This window comes from Anomaloglossus baeobatrachus, chromosome 3, assembly GCF_048569485.1.
Source record: "Anomaloglossus baeobatrachus isolate aAnoBae1 chromosome 3, aAnoBae1.hap1, whole genome shotgun sequence".
In the NCBI taxonomy this organism is placed as follows: domain Eukaryota; kingdom Metazoa; phylum Chordata; class Amphibia; order Anura; family Aromobatidae; genus Anomaloglossus; species Anomaloglossus baeobatrachus.
Genome location: NC_134355.1, coordinates 441,969,840 through 441,985,335, shown reverse-complemented (window position 1 = coordinate 441,985,335; position 15,496 = coordinate 441,969,840). Strand labels below are relative to the sequence as shown.

At 46.9% G+C, this 15,496-nt stretch overlaps 1 protein-coding gene across 1 annotated transcript in view; it reads left to right on the top strand.

Annotated features, from left to right (window-relative positions):
* The window catches only part of LOC142297266 (mannan-binding lectin serine protease 1-like), a 94,178-nt gene extending 85,899 nt beyond the window's left edge, over positions 1-8,279 (top strand). Inside the window, exon 7 of the mRNA XM_075341521.1 lies at positions 8,212-8,279. Within this exon, the coding sequence (XP_075197636.1) occupies positions 8,212-8,279 (68 nt within the window). The remainder of the gene's footprint in view (positions 1-8,211) is intronic.
* Positions 8,280-15,496: the final 7,217 nt, after the last annotated feature.

Sequence of the window (15,496 nt, the reverse complement as noted above, 5' to 3'; positions counted from 1 at the left end):
ATTTCAGCGTTTTTTTTTCTGGTCCCTGGTCATGTGATTGTCATTATACACCGTATAACCATGATGACGTTACAATAAATGGCAGCGCCAGTAAAAAGTGATTTATCTCGCACCTGTCATGATCAAACATGTCAGATGGGAGATAAATGTCCTCACACACTCCTCTCCGGTCCCCTGCTGTGGCCAAAGTGCCTCCCTGGTTCACCTCCCCCTTCTGATCATCTAAAATGGTGGCCGCACGAGTGGCGCACCTGCCACATTGATTCTCTTCCTCTGATTTCTGTTTCATCTGACATGTCAGATGAGACAAAAAAGTCCTCCTTAGGTCCAGCCAGGTCTTGCACTGGCACCCCCCCGGTTCCCACGAAACCTCTACAGCGGCGATCCCCCATGATCCCACTGACTCCTTCTCGAAAAAAGATGGCGGCCACATGCACAGAGCACGGCTCTCAGCTGGCTCCCTGCACGCAGTGAGGTTACTGCATTTCACACTGCCATGATGTGTACATGGGGAGTGTGGTTGCAGTATTCTCACTGAAGCCACTACACCCACATTCTTCACATGGAGTGTATGCACTTCCAGAAAATGGGGGATACGTTCCCTAAGCATGCCCCCATTTTCTGGAAGATCCAGAGTCATCTTGGGTCTCTAAAATGCATTGCTGAGGACCGGATTTTTTTTTCCTTTCAATAAATTGATGAAAGAGGGAATGTGTTGGGGAGTGCTTTTTCAAATAAAAATTTTATGGACAGTAATGTTGGGTATCTGATAGATGCTGCAACATTACTAACTAATTACAGCTGGTAACAACCTGTCATGTTCTATGCCAGGCTCAGGCATCACTGAGCCGTTGCATGCATCTCTCCCAAAGGTTACAGGTCATGGGAGGGGCTTATTCCAAACTGCCTCACTCGATGGTCAGGTAGCTAAATCTTTGTGCTGCTGTTGCTGAAACACCACCAGTAATAGTTCCCGCTCTGCAGCACGTGAGTCTGGCTCCCATGAGTGTTCCCTGATCCATCCTACCTCTCAGCTACTGTCCAGACCTGAGCCCTCCCCATACCATCTGTCTGCTCAGCTCCTCCTGACTTCCCGGTCCCGTCCCTGTTTATAGCTCTGATCTACCAGCCTCTGATCTTGCTTGTTTTACTTCACTTCGGCTCCGCTTTTCCCCTCTGTCATTCGCGTTACTTCCTGGTTCCCGACCTCTGTCTAGCACCTGACCACGATTTGCTTCTCCCCTGGTTTTGACTTGACATCCCGGTACTGACTCGGCCTGCTGATTATTCTATTGTTTTTGTGCCCCCTAGTGGGTGGTTTGCTAACTGCATCTAGAAACAGCTTCTCTAGTGTATCGCAGTGCCCCCACTAGTACACTGTGACACAACCCCATATATTACCCAATTTACCCCCGCATCAGGGCAACGGGATGAGCCGGGGAAAAACACCAGGATTGGCGTATCTAATAGATGCACCACTTTTGTGGCAGCTGTTGCCTGCTATTTTTAGGCTAGGAAGGGCCTAATAACCATGGCTCTTCCCACCTGAGAATACCAGACCACAGCTGTCCGCTTTATTTATTTAGAAATAATTTAAAAAAAAAAAAAAACGTGGCGTGCCCTCTGTTTTGGATTACCAACCAAGGTAAAGCAACCAATTGCGGTCTGCAGGCTGCAGCCGTCTGCTTTACCCTAGCTGGCTGTCAAAAATGGGGGGACACCACATCATTTTTTTAAAATATTTATTTCTTTGGCTAAATAAAAGGCTAAACACCCTTCAGTGCCATATAAAAGTCACTAAAGAGTGCCAGCTTAGAATATGCAGGGGGTTGGACATTATAAATGTGTTTGACATTTATCTATCCATCCATCCATCCATGCATCCAGCCATCCTAGCTTTTTAGGCTGTGTGACCACGATTAGGGTTTGTAGCATTTTGGATGCAGAGTGTTTTCACTGCGTCCCAAACTCTGCATTGTGCAGTACAAGTGTAAGGGGTGGGCAGACCCCTTACAAGGAAGCACAGGTTTTCTCTGAAGTGGTTAATGCTGTCCCCATAGAAACTGTAGAGGAGGGAGGAGGAGCCGGCAGCTTAGGGGGAAAGGAAGTGTGTGCTGAAGGCAGTTGTGTCCGGGGACGGGAGAGAAGAAGCAGCCAGGGGCAGAATGTGGAGCTGAGTGGGCAGAAAGAAAGAAAGAAAGAAGGGAGCTGGAAGAACAGGGAAGCCAGAGAGAAAAGGAGCGGGCGGAACCTCATAGTGCGAAGCAGTCCCGGTGTGGGTCCGGGCTGTGGGTAGCCAGAAGTGGGAGCCGGTCGAAGAGGAGTAGTCAGGCAAGTCACCCACTTGAGGGGACGCTAGGGCAGGCTTTCCCTCAGCTAAAGGAAGCGCCACAGCACTGTGTTTTGTTACTGCCACGTGTGGAGACTTGCGAAGAATAAAACATGTTTGTTATTTGCATTGAACCATGCCTGAAGAGTATTTGTGCGCCGGACAACACCTGCACCACCACACTCTGCCCCACCAAGACATCTCCCGTCCCGATAGTGACGGCGGAGCCAGGGGTAAGCCTGACAGAAGGGGCCACGACTACAAGCCCGGAGGCACCCCTGGCACCCCGTTACATGTGGCGTAGTCGGCAGGATCCGGATCGTATGCAAGGGGACCCGCTCCAAGAAGATGGAGACAAAGTGGTGCCCAGGGCCCCTGATCCGGACTTTCAGCGAAGATTTACGATCCCATGGTGGGAAGAGGAAGAAGTGCCTAAGGCGTTGGACCGGGCACAAGATGGCGGCAAGATGGCCGTTGTCTGTGAAGACACAGAAAGCACGCACAGAATTGGCGCCAAAAGAAGAGCCTGGGGCTGGCCGGTGCCAAAAAAGAAGTTCGGAGTACTCCGCCCAAAGAGGGGAGGTGCCGGTCCAAGGGCACGAAGGAAGATATGTGAAGTGGGCGGTGTTCCAGAGAAAAAGAAGAACCGCCGCGTAGGGGTCGACCTGATGTGTGAGACTGGGGGTGGAGTATACCCAAGAGCGGGAAAAGTAAGCCCGCCTCCACTTCCTCCAGCATCTCCACTGACCCCGACGCCATTACCAGAAACGCTGACTCCGAGCAAGATGGAGACTCCAGGAAGACAGCAAGCTGTGGTAGCCGCACTAGTAGCGACTAGCCTGGGCAGAGGATGCCCGAAGCAGACTGCGGCTGCGGAAGGACCCACCCTTAACCTACAGGCTGTGCCAGGAGGACCGGAGCAGCCCACTACACAAGAGGCCGCACAGTGGCAACAGGAAATCGAGTGGGAGGAATGCCAATACCAGCGGCGGTCGCAGCAAAGACCGGTGCTAGCTGAACTCTCCCACCCGAGACATTGGAGCAACCCGCCAACTACGAGCCCTTCCGGAGGCTGCGCCGGTTGCCCGGACAGTCCCTGTCGGAGTACGTGCAGGCCCAACGAGCCGAATGGCAACGTGCATATCATCCGGAGTGACTTTTCAAGACCGGAAGATGGCGGGCCTGTTTTTGTTCAACACCGGCATTGTTTTGAGCCGGAAGAAGGTGTGCTGTTTGTAACCGTTCAAGTTGCTGAGCCCGGAAGAGAGCCTGATGCTGGACTGAGCCAGGGGCTCCCTCCACGTCGTTAAGAAGATTTTTGCCGAGTTGTGTTCCTGCCAGCTAACGTCTAAGACCGAGAGTGCTGCAAAAGCCTCCGGGCAGAAACTCCACTAAGACCGGGAGTGCCTGCCGACGGCCTCCGGGCACGACTAAGACCGGGAGCTTCCAGGAAGAACTCCGGGCGCTGGACTGGTGTGCCCTTGCGGGTGCCCTCAGGTGAACATGTTCGCAGTTTCATTAAAATGACTTTGCTTAGTTTTAAAATGTGATTTTAGATTTGTGCCTTGCCGGGAGGCTTAGGCTTAAAGAGGGGAGGAATGTAAGGGGTGGGCAGACCCCTTACAAGGAAGCACAGGTTTTCTCTGAAGTGGTTAATGCTGTCCCCATAGAAACTGTAGAGGAGGGAGGAGGAGCCGGCAGCTTAGGGGGAAAGGAAGTGTGTGCTGAAGGCAGTTGTGTCCGGGACGGGAGAGAAGAAGCAGCCAGGGGCAGAGTGTGGAGCTGAGTGGGCAGAAAGAAAGAAAGAAAGAAGGGAGCTGGAAGAACAGGGAAGCCAGAGAGAAAAGGAGCGGGCGGAACCTCATAGTGCGAAGCAGTCCCGGTGTGGGTCCGGGCTGTGGGTAGCCAGAAGTGGGAGCCTGGCGAAGAGGAGTAGTCAGGCAAGTCACCCACTTGAGGGGATGCTAGGGCAGGCTTTCCCTCAGCTAAAGGAAGTGCCACAGCACTGTGTTTTGTTACTGCCACGTGTGGAGACTTGCGAAGAATAAAACATGTTTGTTATTTGCATTGAACCATGCCTGAAGAGTATTTGTGCGCCGGACAACACCTGCACCACCACACTCTGCCCCACCAAGACATCTCCCATCCCGATAGTGACGGCGGAGCCAGGGGTAAGCCTGACAGAAGGGGCCACGACTACAAGCCCGGAGGCACCCCTGGCACCCCGTTACACAAGTGCAGAGGATTTTTAGAAATCCCATACCCACTGTGCTTCTTTTCTCCGCAGCATAAACTGACCTGTGGCCTGGCTTCCTGAGACTCAGCATGTCAATTTATGCTGTGGAGATGAAATTGTTCTCCATGGGGAGAATAGAGCTAAAGTCCACAGCAGCCTGAACCTGGATCGTGAGCACGGGCAGCTGTGTTCTTCCATGGACAACACTCACATCTCCGCAGGAGGGCTTACACTGTGTACTAGACGCAGTGTTGTCGGATCATGGGCATATAGCCTAAAACTGAGAAATTTGTTACTACAGCAACATTTTTGTGAAGTATCAGTGGATTCAAAATGTTCACTATACCCCCGAATATAATCCATGAGTGGTCTAGTTTCCAAAATGGGGTCACTAGTTGGGGGTTTCTGCTGTATAGGTACCCTAGGGGCTCTTCAATTGCGACATGGCATCTGCTAATCATTCCAGCCAATTTTACCGTCAAATGGCGCTCCTTCCTTTTTGAACCCTGCCATGCGCACACAAACAGTTGATTTCCACCACATACTGTATGTGGTATCAGTGTACTCGGGTGAAATTCCACAATAAATTTTATGGTGCATTTTTTCTTGATACCCTTGTGAAATAAAGCTATCTGGTTGAAGTAACAATTTTGTGGTAAAAATGTATTTTTTTTTTATTTTCACGGGTCAATGTTATCAAATTATGTGAAGCACTTGGAGGTTCATGGTACTCACTAAACATCTAGATAAATTCCTTGAAGGGTCTAGTTTCTAATATTTTGGCACCATATTGAGATGTTCATGATGGTTTTTGTATTTATTTATTGGAATGGTGGTAGTTTATTACCCATACGGTGAGATAGGAACAGTTTCAGGGACTCCAAGGGAGAGTCGACAGTGAGCACAGGCACCATTTACTTTATAGAAGGGTGCCGACCTCCACAGCCAGATAGGGTGGTTTATTAGGGATAGTGGCAGGGCATTTGAGGCCTATTATTTATCCGGACCTGCAGTACTGTCATTCACCCCCATTAGACCCGCTCCCACTGCGGAGTACCATTTTAAGGCTATGTGCACACGTTGCTTTTTTTTCAGCGCGGAAAAAAACGCACCCTCTGGCAGAGGGGAGAATTGTAAACAATGCTTTTTGAGAAAAACGCATCGAAAACGCATGCGTTTTTCATGCGTTTTTTAGGTGTGTTTTTTAAGACTTGTCAGTGTTAATAAAGTTGGTTGAACACAGAACTTTGGAAAAAAAAACCTGTGATGTCATTTCCTTCTCCACATTCTGTTTGGATAAATGGGAGGGCTTGGAATGGAAGGAGCACCATTTGAATTTTGGAAAAGTTGAAATAAACTTCGCGCACCATGTCACCCCTTGGGCACCTATACGTCAGAAAACCCCCACAAGTGACCCCATTTTGGAATCTGCACCCCTCAAGGATTTTATTCAGGAGTATATTAAGCATTTTGAATCCACAGCTACTTCACCCAAAATGTTGCTGTAGCAACAATATTCTCACTTTTAGGCTATGTGGCCGTGATCCAGCGACACGGCGTCTAGTACACAGTGTCAGCCTTCCTGCAGAGATGTGAATATTGTCCACGGGAGAACACAGCTGGCCATGCCCACGATTTGGGTTCAGGCTGCTGTGGACTTTAGCTCTATTCTACCTGCAGAGAGCACTCTCGTCTCCACAGCATAAATTGACATGCTGAGGCTCGGGAAGCCACACCACCAGTCAGTTTATGCTGCGGAGAGGAGAAGCACAGTGGGCACGGGATCTCCAAAAATCCTTCCACTGTGCTTCTACTGCACAACGCAGCGTTATGGATGCAGGGAAAACACTCAGCGCCCAAACCACTGCAAAAACTGATTGTGGGCACACAGCCAAAAAAGCGTCAATGGATGAATGGATGTCAAATATATATAACGTCCCACCCCCGCCTGCATATTCGAAGCTGGCACCTTTAGTACCTTTCATGTGGCACTAAAGGGTGCCTAGCTTAGTATTTATCAAAAAAAAAAAAAAAAAAAAACAATGAAAAAAATGGCGTGGGGTCCCCCCTATATTTGATAGCCAATCAGGGTAAAGCAGACAGCTGTAGCCTGCAAACCACAACTGGCAGCTTCATCTTGTCTGGTGATCAATTTGGAGGGCTCCCCAGGCTTTTTTTTTTATTTATAAATAAAGAATTAAAAAAAAAATAACGTGGGGTCCCCACAAATTAGATCACCAGCCAAGGTGAAGCTGACAGCTGGGGTCTGGTATTCTCAGGGTGGGAAGAGCCATGGTTATTGGACTCTTCCAAACCTAAAAATAGCAGGCCGCAGCCGCCCCAGAAGTGGCGCATCCATTAGATGCGCCAATCCTGGCGCTTCGCCCCAACTCATCCCGCGCCCTGGTGCATTGGCAAACGGGGTAATAAATGGGGTTGATACCAGATGTGTAATGTCACCTGGCATCAAGCCCAGCAATTAGTGATGTCACGGCGTCTATCAGATACCAGACATAACTAATTGACAGTAAACAAAAGCAAAAAAAATGACAAAAAAATTTTTATTAGAAAAAACACTCCCCAAATCATTCCCTCGTTCACCAATTTAATCAAAAAATTTGAAAGAAATGGGTCCGCAGAAATCTATTTGGACGTCCCATGTCGGCTCTGGACCTTCTAGAATATGGGGGCACGTTCAGGGAACGTATCCCCCATTTTCTAGGAGGCCAGACCCTCCATTTGAGGAGAGTGGGTGCCAAAAATCTGCACCCACTCTCCCCGGGTCACAGCTGCAGAGTGCGAGCAGCCAGCACAGATCTCTGAACACAGTGCTGGCTTTCAGCTGCTCGGCACATGTGACCGCACTGACCGGCGTCTGCTGTGAAGGAGGAGGGGGCCGCGGGGGATCAGCGCTGCGACCGGACAGGTAAGGGGGAATACCGGGGGGAATAGGGGGTGACCTGGCAGGGCCAGGGGGGGGGCATTTTTCTGTCGCATGTCTCAAGGCACATGCGACAGAAATCATAGGAGTAGGTTGCGGCCGGTGCGCTACTGTGCGCACGGCCATGTTGGATTTTCGGGAGGGGGGTCGGGGGTCGGGGCGGGCACTTTGGCGACACCGTGGGCTTTCCAGGACTTTGCCAGGAAGTGAGGTCAACAGGAAACCTCTTGACCTCACTTCCAGGTAAATGCCTGCATTCTGGCATGCCGACAAAGCCCGCGGACCGCAACAAAAAAGCAGCTCACTGCGGTGTAGCTGCGTTCTGACCTGCATCATTGATTTCAATGGGGGAGAGAACGCAGCTACACCGCACAAAAGAAGTGACATGCTGCTTTTCTTTCCACACCGATTTTTGGCATCCAAAACGCTGCGTTTAGAAACGCAGCGTGTGCACTGATTTTTCGGCTTTCTCATACACTTTGCTGGGAAAGCTGAATGCATGCAATTTGCCACTGAAACGCTGCGGTTCTAAACGCAGCGTTTCCACGGTAAAAAACGCAACGTGTGCACACAGCCTAAGGGGAATGTTTGTGTGTTTTTGTCCCTTAATGGTTATGAAGAATATTGAATAAAATTGTGATTTTAGGAATTCAGAGTTCGGGGGCCTAAAAGGTCCGTTGTTTCCTTTTTCAATTCCGCTATTAGAATATAATATCTTGGCATCAGAATCAGAAAATGACTCTCGATTAGGAGATGCAGACTTAATTGGATAAAGAGGAGAACATTTTTTATATTAATATTTTGTATGAGGCCCTAAGACTGGAACTCTTTAATTATATTTGCCATGTGAGATTAGGGCAAAGTATGAACCAGTTATTTAAAGCTATGTGTCCGAATGTGTCCTGGGCACAACATCGAATATCAACTCTTAACTGCACTCAGGTTACCACTTAGGTAAACTTAGGGAGCTTGGAACTGTTATGGGTGTTTCACACACAGCGAGCTCGCTGCCGAGATCGCTGCTGAGTCACGCTTTTTGTGACGCAGCAGTGACCTCATTAGCGATCTCGCTGTGTGTGACACTGAGCAGCAATCTGGCCCCTGCTGCGAGATCGCTGCTCGTTACACACAGCCCTGGTTCGTTTTCTTCAAAGGCGCTCTCCCACTGTGACACACAGATCACTGTGTGTGACAGCGAGAGAGCGACAAATGAAGCGAGCAGGGAGCAGGAGCCGGCGTCTGGCAGCTGCGGTAAGCTGTAACCAGGGTAAACATCGGGTAACCAAGGTGGTTACCCGATATTTACCTTAGTTACCAGCCTCCGCAGCTCTCACGCTGCCTGTGCTGCCGGCTCCGGCTCTCTGCACATGTAGCTGCTGTACACATCGGGTTAATTAACCCGATGTGTACTGTAGCTAGGAGAGCAAGGAGCCAGCGCTAAGCAGTGTTCGCGGCTCCCTGCTCTCTGCACATGTAGCTGCATTACACATCGGGTTAATTAACCCGATGTGTACTGTAGCTAGGAGAGCAAGGATAAGCGGTGTGCGCTGGTAACTAATGTAAACATCGGGTAACCATACCCGATGTTTACCTTAGTTACCAGTGTCCGCAGCTTCCAGACGCCGGCTCCGTGCAAGCGCAGCGTCGCTTGCACGTCGCTGCTGGCTGGGAGCTGGTCACTGGTCACTGGTGAGATCTGCCTGTTTGACAGCTCACCAACGACCATGTAGCGATGCAGCAGCGATCCTGACCAGGTCAGATCGCTGGTCGGATCGCTGCTGCATCGCTAAAGTGTGAAGGTACCCTTATCCCCTTTTACTTTCTAATCTTAATACAGATAGGCACTTCAGTGCTGCATGGGATATCTGTCACCTGATCAGATCTACGTCTACTTTGACAACTATACGTGCAGTGATGTATAAGGGTGGTGTCACACACAGCGACGACGACAACGACGTCGCTGCTACGTCACCATTTTCTGTGACGTTGCAGCGACGTCCCGTCGCTGTCGCTGTGTGTGACATCCAGCAACGAGCTGGCCCCTGCTGTGAGGTCGTTGCTCGTTGCTGAATGTCCTGCTTCATTTTTTCGTCGTCACTCTCCCGCTGTGAAGCACACATCGCTGTCTGTGACAGCGAGAGAGCGACGAAATGAAGCGAGCAGGGAGCAGGAGCCGGCGTCTGGCAGCTGCTGAAAGCTGTAACCACTGTAAACATCGGGTAACCAAGGGAAGACCTTTCCCTGGTTACCCGATATTTACCTTCGTTACCAGCCTCCGCCGCTCTTGCTGCTAGTGCCGGCTCCTGCTCTGTGCACATGTAGCTGCAGTACGCATCGGGTAATTAAACCTATGTGTACTGTAGCTAGGAGAGCAAGGAGCCAGCACTAAGCAGTATGTGCGGCTCCCTGCTCTCTGTACTGTGACATGTAGCTGCAGTACACATCGGGTTAATTAACCCGATGTGTACTGTAGCTAGGAGAGCAAGGAGCCAGCGTTAAGCAGTGTGCGCGGTTCCCTGCTCTCTGCACATGTAGTGACGTTATGATCGCTGCTGCGTCGCTGTGTTTGACAGCTAAGCAGCGATCATAACAGCGACTTACAAAGTCGCTGTTATGTCACAGAAAATGGTGACGTAACAGCGATGTCGTTGTCGCTGTCGCTATGTGTGAACCCAGCTTAAGGGTTACTCCATCTGCCATGCTATCACTTGACATAGGGACATAAAAAAGGAGAGAGGGGTTGTGAGATAATGTTACCTCCTCCCCCCTATTGAGATACACAAATAGTGTGGAATACACATGACGCTCCCCAGGGCCTTGGGGTACTTGGTCCCGGGCCTTGAGTCAAAGAGATATGTCTTGGGGGTGTCCGGTGCCTGGTTCCGTGACCCTCGGGGTTGGTTAAAAAAGGGGGGAAATATAAAAAGGGAAATAAGAATAAATAAAATGTTTTTCGTGACGCCACTTGCGGTATGTGGCTATGAGGGGAAAGCCGCCGCTGCAAAGTCTCTCGCTGCTGGGACTTGTGGTATTAAGCAGCTTGGAAGTTATGGCTCTCCTCAAGTAGAGCTAAGTCCCAGTGAAGAATGATGGTGGTTGTAGTATGGTGAAAGTTGGTGACGCAGAGGTGTAGGAAGAATTCAGACAACACAGGGGCTGCAGTTTAGCTTGTTCTTTACTCACTGGTTCTGTAAAGCTGCAACCTGGCTGGTGCTGGTCTCTACCAATCTAGGCCTCAGGTAATCCAGTATTCCCTTGATCCCAGTGCTGGTGTGGTGACCTGTTGAGCTTTACTTCCACGCACCCTTCTGCAATTGGTTTGTCCCTGTGGCCTGAATCGTTCTCGGGTCCCCTCCTATTGTCACAATCCTGGTCCATCTGGCAGGCAGCTTGAAACGCTCTTGGGTCGGACCTCTGTCCCTGTTCCCGGGTTCCCTCTGCTGCTGTGCCCCGGACACTAACATTGGTAAGGAACCCTGATGATTCCCTCACCAGGCAGATTTATCAGGGCTGAACTAGGGCTCTGCACCCTGCCGGTGCTTGGTCCTGTGAGTACTCACACTGTAATCTCCCGGGCGACCGTACTCCTTTAGCCCAATAAGTCACTTTACATGCTCTGTCTGAGCGTCAACTTCTGACTGACCGTTCACAGACTGTCTGACTCATTGCCTGTCTGTCAAGATGTCCATATCTTGTCCACTGCAGTGACTAGCCCCTCCTTCTCCCAGGTTTCTGACTAGCGGATTGGATAAGACCCGACCAATAGATGGCCATCCCTCAGATCCGTCTCTAGCCTGTTACCCAGTCTGGGGAAAAGGCCATAGATGTGTGTGTTTGAATGGTATTTACCGGCACTGGTCTTCCAGTAATCCCGGGGTTAGCACCGCACCTGTTACTGAATGCAGTACCCTTTGGCACCTGACGCCTCAGGGGCGCCACACACACCACTGCATCCAGTGGTATACTGCAGCCTTGTATTATGTTTTCTCGTCAGTAACTGCTACCAATTTTCTGGCCCTTAAGATCCGCTGATGAACCCGTTACAGTTTTACACATACAAAAAAATGTGGTGCAAATGAAATAGTCAATTCTATTTTTATAATGACCAGCTTGTGACCAGCAAATATTTGATTATCTACAGTGCCTTGAAAAAGTATTCATACCCCGTAAACATACACACATTTTTTCACCTTACACCCACAAACTTAAATCTATTTTATTGGGATTGTATGTGCTATATCAACAAAAAGTAGCAAAGTTTGTGAAGTGTAAAGGAAAAAATTTCCTAAATATTTTAGCTTTATGGGTATAACGTGAAAAAATATGGAAAGGTTGATGTGGAATGAATATTTTTCAAGGCACTGTAAATAATCATAGATTTTCACCTCCCAAACTGGTCCCTATAAAAGAATAGATTGTATTATACCTAGTTTCTCAACATGTTTTCTCCCTTTCTGTAAAACTGGTAAATTTATGGAAGTTGCGTTTATACTTATTCTATTGATTGTCAATTCATCACATTTTGAATAACATTTGAGATGAAGATATTTATGCACACATCGATGAGCTGCAGATTTACATGCCCACGATCATTTGATAGGAATAAATAGGGTATATGGGTATTTGGTGAGTTTTTGATGTTGCAGATTTTTCTGCCCAAAAAAAACTGACGGCACTCTTAAATATGCAGTGTGAACAGGTGCATAACTGAACATGACATATACTGACAATAAAAGACAGCTGTACTCTGAAATGCTAAAGCATGCAAACAATGAATGTAAGAATATATATGCATGCATGGTTTACATACTTTAGCATTTCAGAGTGCAGGTGTCTTTTTTTGTCATTATATGTCATGTTCAGTAACACACCTGTTCACACTGCATATATGAGAGTGCCATCAGTATTTTTTGTCTAGCTTATGCAGTCATGCCTTCTGACTGTGCACCCCTCCCCATTAGCCACAGGTGATGTTATTCTTAATAGCAGGTTACTACTTGTCTATACACATGAAGGTTTTTAAACCCAGAGAGAGGCTTCAGTTCAATTTAGTTTCCTAGTAATATGAGATTTCCTTGATGTGGCTACTGAGCAGATATAGAAATGGCCATTTTTGTATGCTAAATATCTCAATTTTCCCTTATATTTCCTTAAGCAGTAATGCATGTATATACCCTTACATTCATGGTTTGCATGCTTTAGCATTTCAGAGGGCAACTGTCTTTTTTTGGCAGATATTTCTACAGCATTTTTGCAACTGTAAATTAAGTAACTTGACTATTTCATTGCATTTTCGAGAGTGTTTTTTTACATATGTTTCTATCTCATTGTTGCTGCTGTGATTTTTGTCTCTTTTTGGTATGTCATTCTTTAATAAAACTACTTTGTTTTTTATACTTCCTAGTATGTAGCTTTGACAACTTTATTAATAGTGTCATGAGCCAATCACATGTGATTTTAGTAAGGTTTTAGTATTTTTCCACAGCGGAAACACACCAAGGGTATATGCACACGCCACATTTATGTTATGTTTTTGGGGTGTTTTGTTTGCTTAGTTTTGTCACAAAACTTGAAGCATATCCTAATACCAGTGAAGTTAATAAGACTCCTGAAGTCTCATGCACATGATGCTTTTGTTTCCTTACAGATTTGCAGCAGATTTAAATGTGCCACATGCCAGTTCTTTCGGCATTTATGCTGCAGAATTCACCCATACTAATGAGTGGGGTAAAAGCTGCAACAAAAATTCATGTAAAAAAGCAACAAAAACGCACGTATTTTACTCAGGGTTTTTCAACCAAGTGATGCAGAAGCTGTGCCGAAAAATTAGTCTGCAAATACTTGATGTGTGCACATATTCTAAAAACTTACGGTATGTGTGGTTTTCTATATCTAATGTAATCCTATGAGGAAAATCCACGTATAAAGCTCATTGTAACCAGAAGAGAAATTGTCATGTTGCGGATTTCAAATACGCTGCAGGTCAGTTTGCGCAGTGTAAATTAACAATTGTTCATGGGATTTCTATTTTATTCATTAATATTATTTATTTATAGAGCACCATTGATTCCATAGTGCGGTACATGAGAAAGGGTTACATACAGAATACATACACAAGTTACAGTAGACAGACTGGTACAGAGGGAAGAGGGCCCTACCCTTGCGGGCTTACATTCTATAGGATTTTGGGGAGGAGACAGTAGGTGGGGTGTAGATTTGGCGGTAGCTCCGCACGGTGGTCGGGCGGCAGCTCCGCACGGTAGTGAAGCAGTGAGGTCATTGTAGATTATAGGCATTTCTGAACAGATGGGTTTTCAGGTTCCGTTTGAAGCTTGCAAGGGTAGCAGATAGTCTGACGTGTTGAGGCAGCGAGTTCCAGAAGACTGAGGATGCTCGGGAGAAGTCTTGGAGTCGGTTGCGGGAGGAGCGAATGAGAGAGGAGGAGAGAAGGAGATCTTGGGAGGACCGGAGGTGACGTGTTAGAGTGTAATGGGAGATTAGTTCAGAGATATACGGAGGAGACAGATTATGCACAGCTTTGTAGGTCAGTATTAGTAGTCTGAATTGGATACGGAGGAAGATTGGGAGCCAGTGGAGGGACTTGCAATGGAGGATGCTGCATTTACACCTCAAAATAAAACCTATGAAACGAGTTTCTGGCAGTCAAAATCCAGACGGGAGAAGATGATGCTCCATAAAATTAATTTTTATTTAGAGATGATTACAAACATGAATATCAGTAATATGTACACAAAAAAAATCAGCTCCTAGATAACAATTAGCTTATGCATGTAAAAATAGAATTAACCATTTAACAAAAAGAAATGTAGAAGTGCTTCTCAATAAATTAGAATATCATCAAAAAGTTAATTTATTTCAGTAATTTAATACTAAAAGGGAAACGCATATATTATATAGAGTCATTATAAAGAGAGTGATCTATTTCAAGTGATTCTTTCTGTTAATCTTGATGATTATGGCTAACAGCCAATGAAAACCCAAAAGTCATTATCTCAGAAAATTAGAACACTTGCAAAGGCTTCCTAAGCATTTAAAATGGTTTGTTAGTCTGGTTTAGGAGACTAAACAATCATGGGGAAGACGGTTGACTTGACAGATGTCCAGTCCATAAGGAGGATAAGTCACAAAAGGTCATTGCTGAAGAAGCTGGCTGTTCACAGAGCGCTGTATCCAAGCATATTAATGGAAAGTTGAGTGGAAGGAAAAAGTGTGGTAGAAAAAGGTGCACAAGCAACCGGGATAACCGCAGTCTTGATAGGATTGTTATGAAAACGCCATTCAAAAATTTGGGGGAGATTCACAAGGAGTGGACTGCTGCTGAAGTCAGTGCGTCAAGAGACACCACACATAGACGTATCCAGGTCATGGGCTACAACTGTTGCATTCCTTGTGTCAAGCCACTCATGACCAATAGACAATGCCAGAAGCATCTTACCTGTACAGACAAAGACCTTGATTCCAGGATGTAGTTAATGATAGGATGTAGCTTAATGTAGTTTTGATAAAAATCGCTCTTATATTTGATGCAGCTCCGCTTGTTCTCTCAATGATAGGCTATGTCTAAACCCATGTACACCATTGGTAGCATTATTGATGAAAGCTAAAATCAGTAGGATTGGTAAGCATAGCCAGAACTCATGAATATCAAGGATGACAAAATAGTACCTTATCAATGAGAGGACTAGAAGATCTCAGGCAGATGAAAGTGTTTTATGAAAACTATAGCAAGATGCCCAGTAAGTGACCCAAAGTTTCTGCCCCTGCTTTATGCTACGCTGGTGATACACTAGATTCTTTGTAAAGCACTCTATGATTACAAAAAATATAAATGAAATACTAACTGGAATAAACATGAAAATGATGGGTACAACTAAGATCTCAAGCAGCAGCATAAAATAAAAAGAAGATTACAAGAAGAGAAAACTATAATTAGTCTCATTGTTAAAGGGATTTTCTTGTAATGACAACT